Below are 22,549 nucleotides of genomic sequence, written 5' to 3' on the forward strand. Positions count from 1 at the left end.
AGAACCACTCTGATGAACACTCTGAACAGAAATAAGATGGGAGAGGAACATAAATACCAGCTAGACAATTGTGAACATGCAACCCAGCATTCCACCCTGACAGAAAATAACAGATGAGCCCCAAACCAAACTTCTAAAACCTAAAAGTGATAGATATAGCTGTTTGGAAACATACTTAGTGCTGGGGAAAGTTTGGCTGTCAAAGAACAGCTGTGTAGCTGATCTGGAAATGAAGGGGAGATGGCCTTTAAACATCAGGCTGACCCTATTCTTAGAGCTCAACTAGAGGACAGAAGAAGAGGATGAAACCATGCCCTTAATGTGGTAGGACTAAAACCGTGTTTACTCCCTTACGCTATCGTCATTATATTATAATTAACCATTCATTTCTCTGTGTGGTAAATAACAATGCTGACATGGTCACAAAATAATGTGAAGCATATGGGTCACAACTGTTTTTAACTAAAGACTTCTCTAAAGATTTATTTAGATTCCTTAATTACAGAGTGGCTTGGAAGACTGGCATGTGGTTTCAGTTTATAGTTACAAATGTTGGAGCTGATGATGGGTACGTGCTCATATTGCCAGAGAGGGAGAGGAACAAGATTGGGAGGGGGATTCGTGTTCTTTGGGGCCCTCCCTTTTGCCCCCGCCTTTTTTTTTTTTAAAAGAAATTGAAGATCTGTGTTTATAAGAAATAAGTATGATGACATTTATACTGTGCTTGAGATGGGTATGCCAGTAGTTACAAGCCAATTTTTCCAGTGCTTAAGTACTTTAATTGGTAAATTTTCACGTCACTTTGAACTCAGTGGCTCTCTAGAATCCTGAAAGAATAAATCCTTTTTAGCCTTTGTCTTCTATTAAAATTATACTCTCTGTTAGATGAATGAGACCCTGTCTTTGAGGACAGCAGTTAAGTATTTCAGCCTGGATAGAGAAGAAAAAAATAAGTATTCAACTTAGGTTCTTTGACTGAAAATGAACTCACAACAGGGTCATTTGATCTTCCAAAGCCTTGTGTTTGTATATATGTGTGTATGTGTGTGTGTGTGTGTGTTTGTGTGTGCCATATATGTTACTCATTTTTGAAGTAATTTTGCATTATTTTGGAACCAGTGGTAAATATAATGCAAAGTTGTAGTCCTAGGAGCATGGGAAAAAGGTCTGTATTCAACAATACATGAAGAATTCAGTGAGTATGTATTATATATTGGAAAACTTCTTTTGTATTTGCTGTAATGTGTTTTCCTACATTTCTTGCCAATGATGATAATGAAAGTGGCATCTCGAAATATTGTCTGAACATTGGAGGAGCAGAAGGGGAGGAAGGCTCATAAAAAAAATCTAAGCAATGCTTTCCTTCCCTATGCTTTCCATAGAAGAAATGAATTTCCCATTGTTTGTCATTCTTCATGGAGCTCTCACCAGTAGGGACTTTGCCACTGCTTCAAGAGCATCCACTCATTCATCCATCCCTGCATTTATGACTTGGTATCGGTTACATTTCGTGTTTATGTCTCTGTAGCATAAACATGGCATAAAGATTAATTAGAAAGGCTCTGCCCTAGAGGAGTTTGTATTCTGGTAGGGAATAAGAAGGTGTGTACATAACTAATTATAACACACAAAGATTTTCTGACATTTATTCAGGGCTTTGTAACTTTCAAAGTAATTGTATGCACTTTTATTTGATCTTCTAAAGTACGTGGCTACATTCTCCATGTTGGAGATGAAGACATTGAAGTTCAGCCATGGTAATGACTTGCTCAAAGTCAAGTAGGTGTTGAGATACATCTATAGGGCCCAGGGAATTGCGTCTGAGATGTTTTCTGCCTCTGTGTTCATTGTTTTCCACTATCCCCATTATGCAGTGGTGCACAGACTGGGGAATCAGAGAATGGGAGAGAAGGCTAAGGCCACAAGCAGCTATGGAACTTGAGCAAGGCTTTGGTTGTGTAGAGAATGGTTGAAAGGGCTTTGAGAGACAGAAAGAGATCAGTGCACATTGTTCAAAGGAACAAGCTAGAACAAGCGGTTATTCAAAAAAGACCCTGGTGTCAAGATCTTTTTATTACTTTTTTTCTGTCATTTTCTTTTATTCATACATTCATTCAACAAATGCACTTAGAGTATACAGTACTTATTATATGCAAGGCAGCAGACTCACTGATATGAGGGTTACAAAATAAGACTAGGGGTGGCTATCCTTGAGGATCTCACAGTAGTTCAGCTGGAAGGTAAGATATGCTGGCAAATAATTGTAAGAGAACATGATGAGAGAGGGAAGAATGTGATTCACAGTATTTCTGGGTTCAAGTTATGACTCTTCTGAGAATGGGGTCACGGGCTTCTCATGTCATCTCTTAAGACCATGTTTCTTTAAAGAGGCTAGCATTTAATTTGCAGATCTGTGTTGAAGATTAAATCCAACTGTGAATCCTAGGATACTTTACTGGGCTTCTGGCACATCGAAGGTGTTCAGTAATTTGTCATTATTTATGGTTCCTTATGCCTTTGGAAGAAAAGCCAAAGTCCTTGACTGGTGTGAACAGCTCTCTGTGATCTGGTTGGCCAAATGTACACTCTTCCTGTATCCCAGTCCTTCACAAGTCTCCTGGCTGCAGACTGGTTGCTCTCTGCACCCTTGTCACCCTGTGGTCTATGCAAAATGCAGAGGTGCTGTATCCCAGTGGTCAGTCGCAGGCGTTAGCTCTGGCCCTGCTGTGTCACACTGGCAGTGGACCTCAGCAAGTTATGCCTTTGCTTTGTGCTAGTCTTGTTGTGAGATTTAAAATGACTAAATGTAAAGAGCTTGGAGGCAGTTCTGGTACATGGTAAATGTGGATATTATTAATTCTAATTACTGTCTGACTTTGCTACTCGCTGTTTATCATCCTGCACTGAAGCTTCCTATCAGCTCTTTTGTTTTTCATTTGGAACCTGCCTATCTCTCTCCCCAGCTCATCTCTTATCCTCTCTTCATTATGCTTTGCTTTGCCTTCCAGCTACATGGAACTGCCCATAATTCTTCACCCCACCTCCATGATGTTTTGGCCTTTATTTTTGCCTAAAAGACATTTGTCTTGCTCATTCATTCTTTAGGACTGAGTTTTCCACCTCTTGAATTTCTCTGAGTCCAATCTCCACCCCTTTGAGGTTTCTGTTTTGTTCTGCCATGTTTTGCACATACCTTTATCATTGGGCCTAATGTATTGGCTCCATTTTCTCTTTGTCTCTTTCTCTCCTTTTGACGGAGAACTCCTGAAAGAAGGGGTCAAGCATTAATAGTCTCTACACTTCCAGCTTGTTCTTGCCACATAGTAGACTCTCAACAAATACTTGTTAATAAATGAAGTGAGGACTTTACCTATTTTAAATACATTGTCTTATTGCCAGAATCATTTTTTCAATTAGCTAGAAGGGGCAAAATTTACTTTAGTCAATTTTGAAGTGGGGAAGAGCAACAGGAGCACTGCCCTGGCCTTACTTGATAGAGGCCCTTTGTCATCCTAAGGCAGGGTTAGAATTTTGGGAGGCTTGGGCTGGACAAAAACCTTGGCAAACCCAATTTTGCCTCTGATGGATCTTACAGTTTCATTCATTTGTTTGTAAAGGCAGTATTTCTGTATTTAACTTATTGTAGTAACATCAGCTATTTGGTATTTGATAGTATTTTTCTAATGTTTGAAAAGATTTTTTTCCCTCATATTGAAACTTCAGTGTATTGTCCTGAAAAATCTCAACATTATCCAATTTTAGACATGTAGTGTAACATTTTCTCCTTGTTTGTCTGAGTTACCTGGATTTTAGTTTAACAACCCGTAAATGTATCTTGCTGGGTTTATAAATAAATAAATTATTTATTTATATAAATAATAAATATTTATATGAAAATATATTTATATAAATAATAAATATTTATATAAAAATAAAGCATATCATTAGAGTACAATAAAACAGTACTATTTTGGTTAATAGAGAATACATGGAAGAAGGTAACATGTGCCACAAAGGATGGGTTTATTTATTTATGGATTTTAAGAATTCAAAGGAAATAAAAGGTGATAGCTTGCTTTCCAAAAGCATATCACAGTGGCCCTTTAAGGAGCTCGTAGTTCCATCTGATAAACACATAGTAATGATCTGAATTCTAAGGAATTTTTTTCCATTATCCCCTGCAGCTTTGCCCTTTCGGATGAAGCATACAGATCCCTACGAGATCAAGATAAGGACCAATGTATTCTCATTACTGGGGAAAGCGGAGCAGGAAAAACAGGTAAGGCTCCTACCAAGCAACTCTGCAGAAGGTAAATGCTGCACAGAATGACAACAGCAAAGAGGACCAGTGGGGCCTCCTTAGCAAGATCTGTCGCAGGGCCACTGTGAGAGTGCTTCTGCAGGAGGATACTGGTTAGGAACACAGCATGTTCTCTGGACTCCCCAGAGAAACAAGGTGCCTATCCAAGGGGATCCCAACCAATATATGAAGTCTAGTGCTGGATTCTAGACCTTTTTAGCACAGTCTCTGGATGGTGCAAGATCTTTTTACTTTTCTCCCAAGACATTAAACCTGTGTGCTCTTACAGATTCAAACTGCTTCCCCAAGAATGCCAATTTATTTAGGTTTTAAGAGGGTACAAACACCCTCTACCTTTGCTAAAAAGTGAGGGAAGGTACCAGAAAAATGCTAACATTTTACCCAAGAGTTTTCCTCTGAAGCCTGAAGAATTGAGATTTTTATATGTATTTTTTAGACCTGGCAAGCTTTGCATAAAACAACCCTCCAAATGGAAGGGTTATGCTTTTTTCCCCTTGTGCTTTTAATAAATGCAATTCATATGATTGGTGGTCTTGAGTGAGAAAATGACTTTACAGATGGTGCCCAGCTACCTAGAAAAGATTCAGAAGAGCTACATTCTCTGAATTCAACTTTAGAAAGGTTAAAGCTGCTGTTGTCGGTGGGTTTGTTTGATGGAACTGATGAGTCTGTGGAGGAGGAAGATGGTGAGGGAGATGGTATTGTCATAAAGTTTCATCTGTAAATGCTTTTGTTTTATAGATAAGAATCTGATAATTGGTCAATTCTTTTAGTATTCAAAGGTGGAATTTTAAATGTTTCTATTCTACATGGCTGTTTAGTTGTCACATTTACACATTTTGAGTTCCCATTGATCAAGAGAAGAAAATCTACCATAGGTGTTGAGTCAACTGACTGAATCCATTTTATTCACAAGCTCTTAGAAAGATTTGTGCCTTGAAAGGCTCACTCTCTACATCGAAATGGTTTTCCTTCTACACCTACTCTTTCCTCCACTTGCCTTAGGAGTAACTCCTCCCTGCACCCCATGCAGCTGAAGAAAGAGTGGTTAGATGAATGTGTCCAGCCCCCTTTCTTGAGCCCTTTGGAGACACTGAGCACCATTGTTTTGCAGGGCTACGCAGGTTCTAGGCTCTAGGTGGTCAGAAATGAAGGGAAAAGGACTGGCATGTAAAAGCCTTAGGTAACAGAAAACATGGTGTCATATTTTTGAAGCGATTTTAGTTATAAACCACCTGCTGTAGACTCCTCCACATGGGACAGCCAAACTCCTTTTGAAGTGATGAAGTCTCACCACTTTGAATGGCGCCCCCCTGGATTTGTTGTACAAGTTCAGCTAACAAAAGTTCTTCCTTACCTAGAGTTCAATTCTGCCTCTACCCATTTGTCTGCAGTCTGCTATCTGGAACTTTACCATATTAGTCTTCCTTCTCCTCTACAGGACAATCACTCAGTTATTTGAAGTCAACATTTTATCTTCCTAGGGCTAAAAATCCCTTTTCTTCAAATTTTCTCATTTTATACACATTGATTTAATTCATTCATCCAGAAAAAAAATTATTGAGTACCAACTTAGTGAACGGTACTATATTGGGGACATAGACACTGTCCTTGCCCTTATCACATTTAGTTTAGTAGGGGAGATAAACAATAGCTCTTTAGATAGACATATGTATGTACCTATACATACAAATGACATGCAAAACATGAGTGAAGGAAAATCACATGGTGCTTATGAGAGCACGTTACAAGAAGAATTGGATCTTACAGATCTCTCATTATCTTGGTCCTGTTGTTCTGGAAACATCCTAATTTGTCAATATGCTTCATGAAATTACATACCAAAAAGTAAACAGAATACTTGAGATTTGGTCCTGGTTGTGGTGAAACTCTTATCCTTCTTTTTCTTTTTGAGACAGAGTCTCGCTCTTGTAGCCCTGGCTGGAGTGCAATGGCGTGATCTTTGCTCACTGCAACCTCCACCTCCTGGGTTCAAGTGATTCTCCTGCCTCAGCCTCCCAAGTAGCTGGGATTACAGGTGCCCACCACCACGCCCAGCTAATTTTTGTATTTTTAGTAGAGATGGGGTTTCACCATGTTGGCCAGGCTGGTCTTGAGCTCCTGACCTCAGGTGATCCACCCACCTTGGCCTCCCAAAGTGCTAGGATTACAGGCATGAGCCACTGTGCCTGGCCTATTATCCCTCTTAATGTAGACTCTGGGCTTCTATTAATATAAAGCATATATTGACTCATACTGGTCTTTAAACCAAGTAAGATATTATAGGATTTTTTTTTTTTTTCACAGTAACTTCCATTAGGTCAGATCTGCTCAATCTACTATTGATGAACAAAATTATTTTAAACTTACATGCAGAATATTGTGTTTATTTTTATTAGTTTTGGTCCGTTGTTATAACCTCTTGAGAAGCTGACAAATCCTGATTCTTTCCCTTCCCTTAGGATTGCTGTCTTTTTGCTGGGTAATAATGATACTAGCTAACCCACGTTCAGCACTTATCATGTGCTGGGTGGTGTGCTTATTGACATGTATGAGATAAGTATTTTTGTTATTTCAATTTTTATGATGGGAAAACAGGAACACAGAAACATTAAGCAATTTGCCAAAACTTAGACGGTGAATAAGTGGTGGAGCTGGGATTTTGAATGCAGGTAGTGTAGTTATAGAGTCCCTGCTTTTATCCACTGTACTAAGCTGCATCTCTGTACCTTGAACATGGTACAGAGTAGTTCTTGAACATGATTCTTTTCCGAATGCCACACTACTTTGCCCATGTTGGTAAGTCTCCTTCAACTAGCCTCCCATGTCTTCTTAAGAGAGGGATTTTGTATTGTGTTTCTACTACCTAATTTAATGCCTGCCATACAGTAGGTATTCGGTACATATTTGAATAATTGAATGAACATCATGTACTAATCCAAGGAGCCAGCCTCCTGTCTTTATTTAAGTAATTGACAAAAACACTGAATAGGACTGGGCCAAAGACTGATCCGTATGAAAATTGCCAGGTCTCATTTAAAATATAAGTCTACCTTACTAAAAATTAGTTGATGTCCTTAGTTCTGGGTATCTTTATCTTTCTCTTTTTTTTTCCTTAGGCAGTCTCAACTATTTTCCAATAATGTTAATGTGTTCTACATTTATACTTCTAGTTAAAATACCTCTTGGCTGATCTCCCAGCTATGTATTTACTGCCTGTCTGACATCTCCACTTGGGGGTCTAACATGCATCTCAGACTAAGCACGTACAAAATGGAACTCTTGATTTCTCTCTTTACCCTCTTATAACCAACCTTTCTGATCTCAATAAATGAGACCACTAGTCAACCTAGTTATCACACTAGAAATGTTTGTTATCCTTGATTTCTTCCTTTCCTGTATTTCCCATATCAAATCCCTTTCCTAATTTTGTCAGTTCTGGCTCTAGAATATATCTCATACCAGGCTCTCTCTTCCTTTTCTTTTTGTCCACATGGAGACTCACAAGCCACCAACCATTATCTCTCATGAGGATTATTTGTAGCAATGTCTAATGGGTTTCTCTCCTTTCTCTCTTGATTATCCCTAATTCTATTTTACAGACCCCAGTCTTTGCTTGTTCAAATCTCTCTCTCTCTCTCTCTCTTTCTCTCTCTCTCGGTCTCTGTCTGTTAACCTGTGGGAAACTTTACAGGACATGGGCATCTTGAGAAAATGCTTTTACCCCTTCCATGTCACTAACCAGTTCTTTCAGAGGAAACAGAATTTAATTCTTAGAAGCGTACAGCTTCTTGTTTGTCTCTAGGTGGACCAATGAAAATGGTGGCAAGGCAAGTTAGAAACTCTGTTCGTTGCTGAAGGCATTTGTACTGATGCTGTATCTCATGCCCATCCCCCCCCCATCCTATTTGACTCTATCTACAAGCACACATATTCACTTCATATTGCTTCATTTTTATTTTCACTTGGAAGAAGAAAAGAAAATATTCCTAAGCTTCTTTCATTCTTACATTCTTTAGCTTTTTACTCAGCCTTCTTTGTGACTAATGATTTTTTTAGGATGTTCTAATTGTATCAATTTGTTCCTAAATGAGTCATCAGAAGTGGGTTGCGGTCATTGTTTTGATGGGTCTTGGCCAATTCTTCATCTCCTCTGGAACATGTGTTCTGAGAAGACAGCACGTCCACTAATTAGCTATGTTAGTATGTGACATCCACCTTCTCAGAGAGTTCTTAACACTACTACTTCCTCCTGGAGCCAGATTCCATCTCCTGGTGGGCTCATGTATCTTCCTTACTGAAAAACTGAGTGGAGGTTGCTAGTGCTGTTTCAGAGGATTGGCATCCATTTTTCTTAGGAAAAAAAATAAATACCAGCCTATTTCTCTGGTAGAACTCTAGTAGTAAAATGGAGTTCATTCTTCTTTTTTATAGTTTTCTCTTGATATTTTTCTGCTTGACAATTTGTTCTGTTGGTTTCAGTGACCAAATCACCACTTGAAATCCTCTTCTCCTTGTCATCTTCCCTGGATTTAGTCCTTCTGGGGATCCCGTTGCCCTTTATCATAAGCTGGAAAATGGACAGCGCTTCCCAGGGCTTGTCACCCTTTCCTCTGGTAGTGCCATTGTGTTTACAGCACATAGAATTAGGTGCTGCTTCAGGGAGAAGGCTGGAGGAGGGTCCAACAGAAACCCTAGAGCATTGCTTCTCAAATCTGCGGTGAAGCACCAGTTCCAAATCTCATGTTCATCATTACTAGAAAAATGAAATAATAGACAAAATAGAGCATTTAAACCTTAATTTTTTTTTAGTTTCAACAGGCAAAACAAACAACCAAATTAGTACAGAAACTTTTAAAAGCCTACTTGCATGTGTAGATCAGTTAATAGTCTGTGGATTGATCAACTTTGAGTCGTGCTGGTCCTTGGACCATACTTTGAGTAACACTGCCTAAAAGTCACTCAAAGCATTTGTGTTGTTTTAAAGCCACTGTGCTGCTTGAACCCCGTGATGAACTATCATCTTGGGTGCTTCAGCTGTCTGCTATCACTAAGACTCCTGGAGCCGGGAGGTGGATACTGCTCCTGAGAGTGGTTCTTTTTGAATACCCACTTAGCTACATGCTTGGTAGCACCTAGCCCTTGAGTCCTTTTCACTTATAGAACCAACAGCTTCTCCTGCCTCTCAGTCCACTGTAGACATACAGTGGTTTGCTGACTTACTCTATTTTCTTTCTTTTTTAAAGCAGTGGTACAAAAACTGCTTAATATTTTATGATGGTTTTAATTGTCTTTAGTCTATCAAATTGAGTAAAGCCAAGAATACGTATGTTGTTTAAAGGCTCTGTTTTATGGAGATTACTTACAGGAAAATAAAATGATGGAAGATAATATAGAAATTTCAGTATATAGTTGTACAAGGAATTTGGAGTGGGGGTTTCATCTCAGTTTTGAGCAGAAGAGGGATGCCAGGCCATTTTGAAATGTCATATCATCTTATGCACTAAAATTGTTTTTGTGTACATGTGTTTATTGAAAATTTTGTTTTAGTAAATAAATGAAAGAAGATGATTAACATTTATTGAAGGCCTGGAATGTGCTGTGTGCTTGACATATAATATCTCCTTTCAATAAAAGTCTTTACTTAATAGTTTGTATAGAACCACCGTGTAGTATTAGAGGGCTTATTTTGTAAGAAGTAATTAACTTAACTGGGTCATAAACCCTCCTTGGCAGATGATGATGTTATTGGTCTTAAACATTGGAGACACTCCTAAGCTGCAGAGTTATATAACATGGGCACTTAGGGAGAGGCATGAACTCTTTTGAGTCCTTTGGGGTGCTATTTAATTCATTACTGCTGTGCTAAATAAAAAATTCATCAGACCTCATAAAAGTGCCCAAGTATTTTTAGGCATTGAACTCACAACTCACTCCCATGAATACAGATGGTTTGTTGAGAACCTTTCAAGCACTGATCGGGGCGGGGAGGCAGAATATGAGGGAACCATCAAAACTACATTTTTCCAAGGACATCAGAGTAAATCTCTGGGCCTGAGAAGATGATCCCAACATTAGGAAACATAATTATTTGGTTTCTAATTTTACAGTTACATCAGTTTCTAGGAACTCTTCAGCCATCTGCTAGAAGAGTTATGAAGCCTGCCTTGCTCATTAAGACCTTTGGTTCTAAACCCCAAATGACCTTATATATCTGCAGTGGTTCTCCAACTGGACAGTGACAGAGATGCCACTGACTTACTGTAGCCTAAACATTGGCGAGCATTTCACAGTGTTGAAAATACCCACATTGAAGCAGAATAGATAAGTGAAGTCAAGGCCAAAATGTAGTGAGCTTTTGTTTTGTTTTTCCCCTGAGTGAGAAAGACCCCTCTCCATCTGTGTGTTTTATATAAATTATCAGAGATTTTGTGGCCCTCTTTCAGAAGAGGATGACATACAGGCTTATTTCAATAAAAACATCACTAGTTGTGACTTCCCTCGTAGCAAAGGCTGCATCTCTCATTGCAGGGCCCATGCGTTTAGTACAATGGAACACTTCACTGCTGCCTGTTAGATCCATTTGGATATGTGGGAGCTGGGTTATTTTGCAGCACAGCAGACTCCGGACTGCTAAAAGGTGGTTTCCCCAAGCTGTAGAGTGCTTGTTTTGTTGCACACAAACATGGCCTCATTGATTTAGGCATTCACTCTTTAGCCCTAAACTATGGTGTAGGGCTCCGAACCACCAGACCTACAAAAGCTCAATTCCTAGAAAAACTTCGGTGTCTTAACTAGAGAGCTAGAGAGGTAAAGAAGGAGATAAATAAATGTGTATGAATAAATGTATGGCCCTCTCTATATGCCATATGACCTGTAGATCAATATGTGACATACATGATATTGCCTATATCTATGAATTTATCCATAGAGACCTGTTACTCCTGGATGAATTTATTAGAAGCTCTGAAAAAAGTGCAGAATAATCTTTGCCTATTCTCATGCCTTTTTTCCTCCAATGCAGTGATTGAATCCATGTGGCGCCTGCTCCGTTAACATACATAGGTTTAGGTATCTTAGGCGTGAGATTCCCATCCTTTTGTCATCATCACAATTGTCTTTCATTGAATTGTTTTCCCTTTCTCATTCACCTTCCGCTACTTCACAATGCTTTCTTTCATTAAAAAGATTATTATATATGAATTTATATAATTCTATGTTGTGTGATAATTACATGATAATACATAATATTCACAGTACAGTGCAGGGTGTCAGAGAATACAGAATTCAATTAGTTATTCTTACCCGTACAGGACTTTAAAATCCTCACAGATTTAAACTGTCATCTATACTTCCTTTCCATTGTTTGTAGAAATTAATTCTGATCTTGATATTCTGATCCAGAAGTATTTTGTAACAGGCCCTTTGTCCATTAGTGAGGAATATGTGTTAAACCCTAAATGTTCTGCCATTTTCTGATGAGAAGAGATTTTGACCCCAAAGACTTCATATATTTTGTTAGTCCAGATGCTGATGAATTTTAAGATTCAAGTTACATTCAAACATATACATATATATGTACGTAAGTTTATATGTAAAGTATCTATGAGTTAGAGAAAATGATGAACCAAGAATTGATTCTAAACAATGCTGTTACATTTTGTCTATTTTAAATGACAATATTCTTATATTTAACAGTCAACATAATTCAAAAACCAGACTTTGAAATATGGTGGATGATACTCCATTTTTGATTCTCCTCAGAAATACAGTTTTTCATTATAGAGGTTATTATGTAAAGGTTTGATTTGTATAAGTATATAAATATTTGAATACAAATCCAAATTTATTTGAACTTCAGCACCAAAGAGTCAAAAGAAAATGAAGCACAAAGTCTCATGAGGTAACTATTATTTCCAGTTTCCAGCGTGGTGAAATATTATGAAAACAGTTCCTTAAAGTGTGTTGGACCTTGTAATTCATCCTTACTGGTTTATTAATTTCTTTAAAGTAGTGCCTATGTAATGAACTACTTGAGTTAAAGGTCAAGTATTATGTCAGGAAAAAAAAATTATAGGAGTTGTCTCTTTTAAGTAGTGTGATTTTTTTGGAGAAAATACTGTTAATACCAGCTTCCAAAAATGACTTATTAAGATGAGCCCAGTAGTAGAATTCTTGAAAATAGTTAAGAATCTGAAGATATTTTTAACAACTTGGAAATAAATTATTAAAACAGCTTGAACTTTATTCTCAAAACTATATTTAAAAATTTTATTTGAATTGCTTAAATAGGTTTTCAAGTTAATAAAGTGATTCTTAATTTCAGTTTAAATGAATCCATCTTTATATGCCAGGAGATATTATGGGTTTATATATGCTTTAACAGCCAAGTGATGTAAGCCTGACCCAAATTCCAGGAGATCTGCTCCTGGTGCCATTTTCAAACACATTTGACCCTGAGAGAACTTGATCCCATCTTGTTCTGGCCATTAAAAAGGTCTCTGAGAGGTCAAATCAATTCTAGTAGCCACCAAAAGATTCTCATTCTTGGTTGATTTCCCCCACCACCACCCTGCTAAAGCAGTTGTCCTCTAAGTTCATCCCGGACCAGAACAGGTTTTCAGAGGACTCAACGTAGCCATGAATCTGAATTTTGAGGTTTTGACGTTTAGCCACAGTAAGGTCCATAATTACCAGAATAAACAAAAGAGCCTGACCTAAACTTTATACATTTTTTGTCAGTTTACCTAAAAGAAAACTTACTTTTCATCTAAAATGTGTGAGTGTGTATTTGTGTGTGTGTGCATTAGTATGTTTGTGTATTTGCCACTGTCTAAGACAGTTATTTTGCTGATAAATGTTTTCAGTCTCCTAGTATTACAATGGATAGATAGGCCAGAAATTTATGTCAAAAAAGAAGCATATACATAATATATGTGAGAGTTCAGATGGGGATGGGGAACAAAGAATGCCACAGAGAAAGCAGAAACATGAGAAAGCAGGCCTGGAGGGGATTGCTTCCAAGGCCAGACTACAGAGTTGGATGCCTGGGTGATTGAAGAGAGCTGCCCCAGGGCTGGAGACTAGATAGCACCAGATGTTAGGAACCTGCTAGGAGGGCAGCCTCACCTGAATTGAAAGGCAGAGAGCCTAGAAAGTATCCTGAAGTGAGCAGAAAAGAGCTATACCTTGGACTGGAGGGTAGAGGGCAATGTGGCCCCCAGGAGTGAAATGAAATATAATAGTATATAAAGTCTTTGTCTGTAATTGATGGCTCAGGACAGCCTAAATGGTTTAACAGGATTATCTATGTATAATTCACCAGCTTTTTTCTAGTTAAACCATGAGAATAATGGAAAATGTAGTTGAGGAACTTTAAACGTTGGAGGTTGTGTTATGTGGACAGTGAGTGCCCTGTGAAAGAAGGGTATTGCAAAGGTGGAAAAATGGTTGTTTCTCAGTTACAGTCTTTAAAGGGAGACAGCAGAAATCAACCACATAGATGACCAGATAACCTATTTGGATTCCTTTTCATTACCCAGGAAGCAAATTGGAGAGAGTTACCTCCAACCATTGAAGAAGTACCTAATGTCCCACCATAGTTCTGTGCTCCGTGAGATTGTTTACTTCCCCCTTAATGTATTGCCAGTACTCCAGAAACAGACATCTTAGGACTTGAGAGCTTTATGTGACCTGCATAGATTCTTGGTCTTCAGTGGCTCCTATTGGTTGATGCTTTTAGGTTGCGCAAAAGCCCTCAGGAACACGTTGGGCAGTGTGCTCAAAGTGGCATTCCAATTGTTCGTGTATTATTTTCCCAATGGTGGGAGATGGGACTGGAATCCACCTGCAGGTCTCCTGTGAGACAGTTAAGATTGCCTCATTACACCTGTAGGCAGAGAGACCCTCCCTCCAACTTGGAGGAGGCTCACCTGCCCACTGACAGTGGCAGTAGAGCAAAGACTTGAGACAAAGCAGGATTTGGAGAGACTGGTTTCCTTACCTTAACTACCCAGACCAGGGAATATGTTTTCTTCTGCCAACATAAAATAGTCAAGCATTTTCTGGGTCCCGGTTATGGAACATTAGAACAACTAATTAGGATAGCCCAATGGAAAACAGATTCCATAGAAAATAAATTAGGGAAACACAGCATTCTAGATCCTTTTTTAGAGTTCATCAGTGCACACGATCGTATTAAAAGCTCTGAGAAGCCTTTTGATAATGGAAGTGGTTTCACTGCATCTGACTCACTGTAGCTCCACATCCACTTTGGACCTCATTTTCCTTAAATATCTATTAACTTTCCTTGGAACTTAGTGTTAAAAGAATCAGAAGTTAGGAGGCAGATGCTGAGAGAGGGGACACGGACTGATAGGGAAAGGATAAAACCACCAAAGACATGTTTTGTCCACCTCCCCAGTTTGAGCTAAAAAATTTTTAGGTGGTTTTATCCTTTGCCTCATGTGGCCTGTTCTTTAGCAGCTTTAGTAACGGAGTTACTAGTGAAGCCTAGTAAGACTACCATGTCTGGAAAAGGCTGCGCTTTTTTGTTATTAAATCCTTACATTAGCTGCTTAGTTTTTGAATTAAGTTGAAGAATAATGAATTTGGTCTAATTATGAGCAAACCAGTTTTTTGTTTTTGGTTTTTGGTATTTTTTTTGAGACAGAGTCTTGCTCTGTCACCAAGGCTGGAGTGCAGTGGTGCAATCTCAGCTCACTGCAACCTCCACCTCCCGGGTTCAAGCACTCCTTCTGCCTCAGCCTCCCAAGTAGCTGGGACTACAGGCGCGTGCCACCATGCCCGGCTTATTTTTGTACTTTAGAAAGACGGGGTTTCACCATATCAGTCAGGCTGGTCTCAAACTCCTGACCTCATGATCCGCCCGCCTCAGCCTCCCAAAGTTGCTGGGATTACAGGCGGGAGCCACTGTGCCTGGCTGAGCAAACGACTTGGAACTTGTGATTTGGAACATATCTTTGAAGACGAGCAGTCTTTTAAACTTTAAAAATACGTTTGGTAAAGATACCCAGGTTACCAAGTTATTTTTGGCTTATCAGTATATAATATAATAATTATATATAAATGATTGCTTTAAGAAGATAATTCTGATATTTTGTTGGTCATGTTACTAAGCAGTTTTTTAACAGCCCAGTGATAAACTTTAAGCACAATTTTTATTATGTCTGAATTAATGACATATCACTGAATAGAAAGCACAAATATTTTAGAAAGGTTTCCAAAACATTATTTACTCCTCTAGGAATAAAGACATTTGAAAATGCTGTTAGTGGGTCTTCTCCCCCACATTTCCTCCTCCCCAAAAAGATTTTTTAAATTTCTGTGTTATTGATTAATATGGCTTATTTTCATCCACAGAGGCCAGTAAGCTTGTCATGTCCTATGTGGCAGCTGTTTGTGGAAAAGGAGCAGAAGTTAATCAAGTTAAAGAACAGCTTCTACAGTCCAACCCAGTCCTGGAAGGTAGGATGTGTTATGTACATTAAGTCGGTGTGACTCGAACAGTAGATTGAGTTATGTGGGTGCTTTGAGTACCTGGTGTGCTGGGAGGTATTCTGGGAGGGAAGAGGAAGGAAGAGATTCAGGCCAAGACCTGCTGAGCAAATAAGCAGTGTTCTAGAACCTCTTGGCCTAAGTGTTTAGCAGAATAGTTTACTAATGTAAAATGAGCTTCCTCACTTAACAATCACTTTTCCCCACTCAATTTTTATTTGAATTATTTAAATTTTGATTAAAAATAATCAACTGATTATTTGCATGTGATAGTGCAGTGCTATTTTATTATTCAGGATAACACCTGTGGCTGATTATTTTTGCTGTTAGAGAAATGAGGGCTCACCCAGAGAAACACTTAAGGACCCATTTTTTCCAGAGTCATAGAAAGCCTAAACCTGACTGGAGAGTGCTCAAATTCTCTATTTAGTTCTCTGTCTTAGTCAGCTTGGGCTGCTGTAACAAAGTGCACAGACTAGGTGACTTAAACAACAGAAACTTATTTTCTCAAACCTCTAGAGGCTAGAAGTTCGAGATCAAATTGTTGTCCAGGTAGGTTTTATTCTGAGGCCTCTTTTCTTGGCTTGTAGGTGGCTGCCATCTTGCTGTATGCTCACGTGACCTTTTCATTGTGCTTGAGTGGGGAGAGAGGAGAGCAAGCTCTCTGGAATCTTTTCTCATAAGACTACCAGTTCCATCCTAAGGGCCTCACCGGTCATGACCACATCTCACCTTGATTCCTTCCCACAAGCTCCACCTCCTAACACTAGCTTTTTGAGGGTTAGAGCTTCAACATATGAATTTTGCGGGGAAATAAGCATTCAGCCCATAACATCATCAGAAAACAAAACCAGAAACGAGTTTCCTTAATGCCATGGAGAATGGCATAGAACATCAGTATGAACTACCTTGGCATTGGAAACAGTATATCAAAGTCTTTCCCTATTGATGGCAAGCTATTAAACTTGCTTTATGGCTGGGCACAGTGGCTCACACCTGTAATCCCAGCTCTTTGGGAGGCCAAGGCGGGCAGATCACTTGAGGCCAGGAGTTCGAGACCAGCCTTGCCAATGTGATGAAACCCCTTATCTACTAAAAATACAAAAATTAGCCAGGCATGGTGGCACACGCCTGTAATCCCAGCTACTCGGGAGGTTGAAACATGAGAATCGCTTGAGCCTGGGAGGTGGAGGTTGCAGTGAGCCGAGATCACACCACTGCACTCCAGCCTGGGCAACAGATGAAGACTCTGTCTCAAACAAAGAAAAAAAAACTTGTTTTATATTGTAAGCGACAGAGGGAGACTCTGTCTCAAAAAAAAAAAAAAAAAAAAAAAAAGCTTTATATTGTAAGCATGTCTTTACTGTCACTTAACATATTTGTTGTGGTGGGTGGAGTAAGGTTTCTCAGCCTCAGCACTGTTGGACTACTTACATGTTGCTGTGGAAGGATGTCCTGTGCATTGTAGGATGGCTTGTCCTGTGCACCTCTGACCTCTGTTAGCTGCCAGTTGCACCCCTGTCCCTAGTTGTTACAGTTGTAAGTATCTCCAGACATTATCAGATGTCCCCTAGGGAGTCAGAACCACCCCTGATTAGAATCTCTAGGCTAGGTAAGTAGTTTGGTGGAAACTTTTGGTCCAAGTCATGGAAGTAAAGTCATGGAAGGATGAGATTCAACACGGATTAAAGCAGAACTGCTTTGGGGTAGTTTTTTCCCAGTATGAGGGGTTAAAACCCTGCCCTGTTGTCGTTTGTACTCAGGCTCAGCCTCTCCTGCCCTTTCAGAGAGGCTCCCAAACACTGAGTATTCACTGTGACCCCAAGACACACTTCCCATACTTCAGTTTCACCATTACAAGGACACTCCATGCATCTGTATCCCCAGTTAGTAGCATAAGAGAGAAATGAAGGCAAATCATCTATTATGCTGTTTTTGATCTTTCCTCCATTTCAATATCTTAATAACGAAGCTATTATGGAAAGCGGTATCTCTCAATTTTATTGTTCCAATATTTGACTTTTTGTTTATTGTCTTTTGCTTTTAAGTTAGGGTGCTATACATTTGCTGTATTTCTGTATATGCTTATTTTAAGAATGCTGTGATGGAAAGGAGAAACGCTGAGGAATGCTGTAGCCTGCATCTGTGACTGGAATCTGGCTCTTTATTCAGTGGTATTTGGAACTAGGCTCCAGTGCAGGAAATGGAAGAAATGTCTACTGTGGGCATGCATTATCTTTTATGGGAATGCTTTACTTTTTAGCTGGAGCTGCTACTGTAAATGAACATTGAGAACAATGAACTTTAAAAAAACCAATTGAGGAATGTGTCTCAAGTGTTCTATAATGGAACACTTGCTTTTTATTCTGTGGCTCACAATAAAAGACTTTAGTGTTTAGGGTTGTGTTTAGTAATGTGCAACTCAGATTTGTTTGATGAAAAGATGGTTTATGGCTTGCAAATAGCACCCTGAATAAAGTTTCTTTGAAGCAATTCCTTCACTTGCCCCTGACCTTCAAGCCACAATAAACTGTCCTTTATGCATCAACATCTCTAGTCGGACTTGGGGCTGTGCAAGTTAGCTAACTTGGCAGCCCTGCATGTTCACACCCACCACAAAAGACTAGCTTGTGAAAACACAAGAAATGTCATCGTCTTCATGATAACTAGGTCAATACACACCATTATCAAGGTTACATTCATGAAAGGCTTTTAACTGGTGGTGGGCATGGGATAAGAATGGGAACCTCTCCAGCAAGCATCCTTTTTTGAATATTTTTAGTGTGCAAATTTCTTCACTCTGTATAGCATTTCAGCTCATCTTCTATTGAAGACAGAATTTGCTGCCAGGGACCTACCAAACCATACTCAGCCCAAGCAGCATCTCTAAGGCAAAGAACTTTGCCTGTGTTGACTTTGTAAATGTTGTCTTAACCAAGCTTGAGCAACTATTTTTTTAAGAATCAAAAACACAAAACCACCCCACACAAAATATAATGCATCAAGTGTGGCTGCTGAATTACCAGAGTTAACATATGTAAGCACACACCCTCTCTCCTTGATCAGGTGACTGCTTTCAAAAGTCAGACCAGATTTTAGCCCATAGTTCTCATTTGAACACTCAGTAGTCTAATCTGCTCCCTGTTTAATTTGAAGAAGCTATGGAGACCTCTAGAGATTTGATGCCTAGCCTCTGATTCCAAAAGTTTATTTCTGTTCACCACATTATCATGCTAGCTGCCGTGTGGCCCCTGGATCCTGGTAACAGACTGGGTGGGTGGGAGGCTTGGTAGAAACGGAGGATCTCATGCCCCTTCCCAGACCCATTGAACCTGAGTCTGCGCTTTATCCTCACGTAGTTAGTTTGCACATTAAAGTTTGAAATGGTAAAGATGGGTGGGGCGGGGCTTCTAGAGCATCAAACAGGGATCTCCTCTACTTACCCAACTTACGTTTAGGCTACTTAATCTACTACCATGGCCCAGGTTAGCTTGCTCCTATCTTGTGCACAGGCTTGGTGAAACAATCCTTTTACCCTATGACTCCGTGCTGTTCCCTGTGTTAAACAAAAGCACCGTGTGCCTGGAGCAGCGTCAACCATGGGGGTTCTTAAATGCTCTCATTTAAAAGGGAGTCCTATGAGGGATTTGTCTCCAGGAAACAGCTAAGATTGGAACATTTGTATTTTGCATTATGGGCCAAATTGTTTTTCTTTGTTGTCTGGAAGGTTTCACCTAGGTCTGATGGGCATAAACTGATGAAACCATGTAGCACTTGTAGCCTATTGGAAATGACTATTGTTTCCAAATCTCTTACTCTTCCTATATTCCAGAGCTATATAATTAATAATATTTAAATAGCTTTACTTTAAAATTAATTAAATAAAGGTTCACATGCCATTCCCCATGATCTGGAAACTTCAAGTTCCATAAAGCCTTTGATAATAAGAAGTAATCTCTGAAATAACCTTATTCAGTGATGATAATCCTAGAAGAACATGAAGCCTTGCTTCCTGGTCACTCAATTGACTACTCTCTAAAAGTGTTAAAAGGTGTTGAATTAGATAAGATTAAGTTTACAGTAATACTTGAAAAAATTCCATGAGTCATAGGAATGATTCTCTTTTTCTATGAACTTGTAAGACATGGAACCTTTAGCAACTTACTAAGACTTCTGTTAAGTATATTTCTATGGAAGCTTTGGACAGAAATATCATTGCTACAAGTTGTATTTTTCCAGAAATCATAGATTTCAAATACTGTATTTGCTTTATCTTTCTGCTTGAGATTATTATTTTTTTAACCATACATCTGTTTCTTTCCTACTAGCTTTTGGAAATGCCAAAACTGTAAGGAATGACAACTCCTCTAGATTTGTAAGTATTTGTATAAGCATAAGTGTTAACACTAATATTTAGCTCATGTATGTTTAAACAACCAGTAGATGTTTAATATTTCTTAATACACACATTTTTAAAATAAGAGGAAGATCATCTCTATTGAGACACAAAGTTCTATAAGGACTCTTGGTTTCTGGAATTTTCCTTTTGAATTCTTTTTGGAGTAACAAGTTATTTTTATCATGTTTTCTTGACATCTTCTATCATAAAATCCCATAAGCAATTTAAATGTGGCTATTTAGAGTAACACTTTACTTATCTGAGTTTGGTATTTAGAAATCAAGAATCAGAAATTAAGAGAAAGATAAACTGCATCTCAAGTTTAGGGTTCGGGTGCACTGTAGCCCTCGTCCCTTATTTAGTGGGTCCAGAAAGGATGGGATGTATTTTAAAACTAATAAAGGTAAAGTCCATAGGCTTGGCAACAAATGCAAGCGCGTGGGGTGAGTGTGGGGCTGTAGAGTAGAACTGAATAATAAAAACCAAATCTATTTGGTGTTTTGAGCTTGATTGAGTTGGAAAACGCTACTTCTCCTAACAGGGTCTGTCTTTCCAGCCTCATCCCCCACTACTCCATGGCCTGTGCCTTGCATGTTGATGCAGTGGGCTCCTCCAGCCGGGCCATGCTCTTTGGTGCCTCTGCCCTTTACAGAGACACAGCTGCCTGGATGCAGCCGCAGGAAATGTTGAGTCTGATGGTGGTGGTTTGAAATTGATGTATACATTTTTATAATAAAAGATCATTTGTTTAATGAACCATCTTCTCACATACATTACTGATTGCCACCAGGGACAATTTTGATGTTCTTTTATGCCTCCTTACCTGAGAGCCTTACTGACCTTTCTCCACCTTTTTTTAGATCCTGTTTGGCTCTTTCCTCCTTAAGGTTATTTTGTGCCTAAGGCAGGACAGTGACTTCAGGGGAGATAGTTTTGATAGTTTAGAAAATAGCAGGCTAAATAAGGTTCCTAATTCCAAGGCTGTGAATTTTTTCCATCAGATTAGCCCCTTAAGTTGTTATAACTGATTTGATCTGTGCCTTTTCCTGTTGTGGTAACATGGCTAATCTCATTACATAAATAGAAGTGAAGTGTGGGCGATAGAAGTAATTCTAATGACCAAGCTTCTTTATGTGACAGAGATTTTATTTTTGCTGTTTGTAAATTATATGCACACACAGTATTTAATATTTGCAAATATATTTAGTCCATAGATCACAAAAATGTAGAAACCCATATTGCTTAAAAGGCTATTACTACTTAGTGATATTTGAAATCTAGTGAAAGGCTTGGTAGGTGATTTGGCTTATTAAGCAACCAGAGAAATCCTATTATAACACGGGTATTAGGATATGAGATTAATGCCTGATTATGGGCTAAATCATTTCATGCCCAGTTTTTAGTAGTTTCTCTGTTTTGTGGTCTGTGACTTGACTAGTAATATACCCATGTTTTAATTTTGTAGCAGGACTCTACTGTATTTAAAGTTACTACTGTACGTAACAGTGGTTTCTGTACTTGTGCTCCGGGGAAATTGCAATGTCTTTGACTTGCAAACCAGTCTGTGTTGGTCTGATTAACCTGGAATGAATTCCTTGACCTCTTCACTGAGTAGTCTGATAGACCCTGCTATGTTGTAGTTAATGCTTGCTCATCGTAGCTCACATTTTGAACCAGCATTCGCATGGAGATGCCTCACAGTGTCCCCTCCCCACCACAGCAGCTGTAGTTTGACATATTGAGCTATGAGTTATTTCTGAGTGGACTAGTGACATGATCAGAACCCAGCTTTTGGCGAGTAATCAGGAAGTGGCTTAGTGGGAACAGTGTCATTCCACTATCAACTGAATTCTCAGGGCTGGCCACTCCCTGGTTTATCCCTGGTTGGCTTCCTTTTCCATTCTCTCCAGTGTTTATTCTACTCTCCTCAAACCTCCTATTTTTTTACTCTCAGCTCATGATGTTACGCCTACTTCACAGAAATCACCATTGTCATCATACAGGCCTTCAAACTGAGTTAATCCTGCTTCCTGGTGCCTGACCTATATGTATGTCTATGTACACCCCTTTTACCTAGGCTGTAGATTCTGTTGCCTCCTGTGGCCAGGGACCACCTTCTATCAAAAGGATCCCCTCTTACATGGTCAACCTCTGACTCCTTTGACAGAGTAACCATTCTTTCCCTCCTTTGTAGCTGCTTCGCCTCCTTGGTCCCCCACCTTCTTGGAGGTCCTCCCTGTCCACTGAGTGGCCTCGGCCACATGACTGGACATTTTTTTTTCCTCTCTCATCTTCTACATCCAACCTGGGCC

At 39.2% G+C, this 22,549-nt stretch overlaps 1 protein-coding gene across 7 annotated transcripts in view; it reads left to right on the plus strand.

Moving 5' to 3' along the window:
• Positions 1–22,549, plus strand: part of MYO1B (myosin IB) — a 186,327-nt gene that overhangs the window by 86,928 nt on the left and 76,850 nt on the right. For all 7 annotated transcript variants that reach the window (XM_063644835.1, XM_055290064.2, XM_055290066.2 and 4 more), the window contains exons 4-6: positions 4,185–4,279; positions 15,704–15,808; positions 20,167–20,213. In XM_063644835.1, coding sequence (XP_063500905.1) covers positions 4,185–4,279; positions 15,704–15,808; positions 20,167–20,213 — 247 coding nt within the window. The remainder of the gene's footprint in view (positions 1–4,184; positions 4,280–15,703; positions 15,809–20,166; positions 20,214–22,549) is intronic.

This window comes from Symphalangus syndactylus, chromosome 8, assembly GCF_028878055.3.
Source record: "Symphalangus syndactylus isolate Jambi chromosome 8, NHGRI_mSymSyn1-v2.1_pri, whole genome shotgun sequence".
Lineage (NCBI taxonomy): Eukaryota > Metazoa > Chordata > Mammalia > Primates > Hylobatidae > Symphalangus > Symphalangus syndactylus.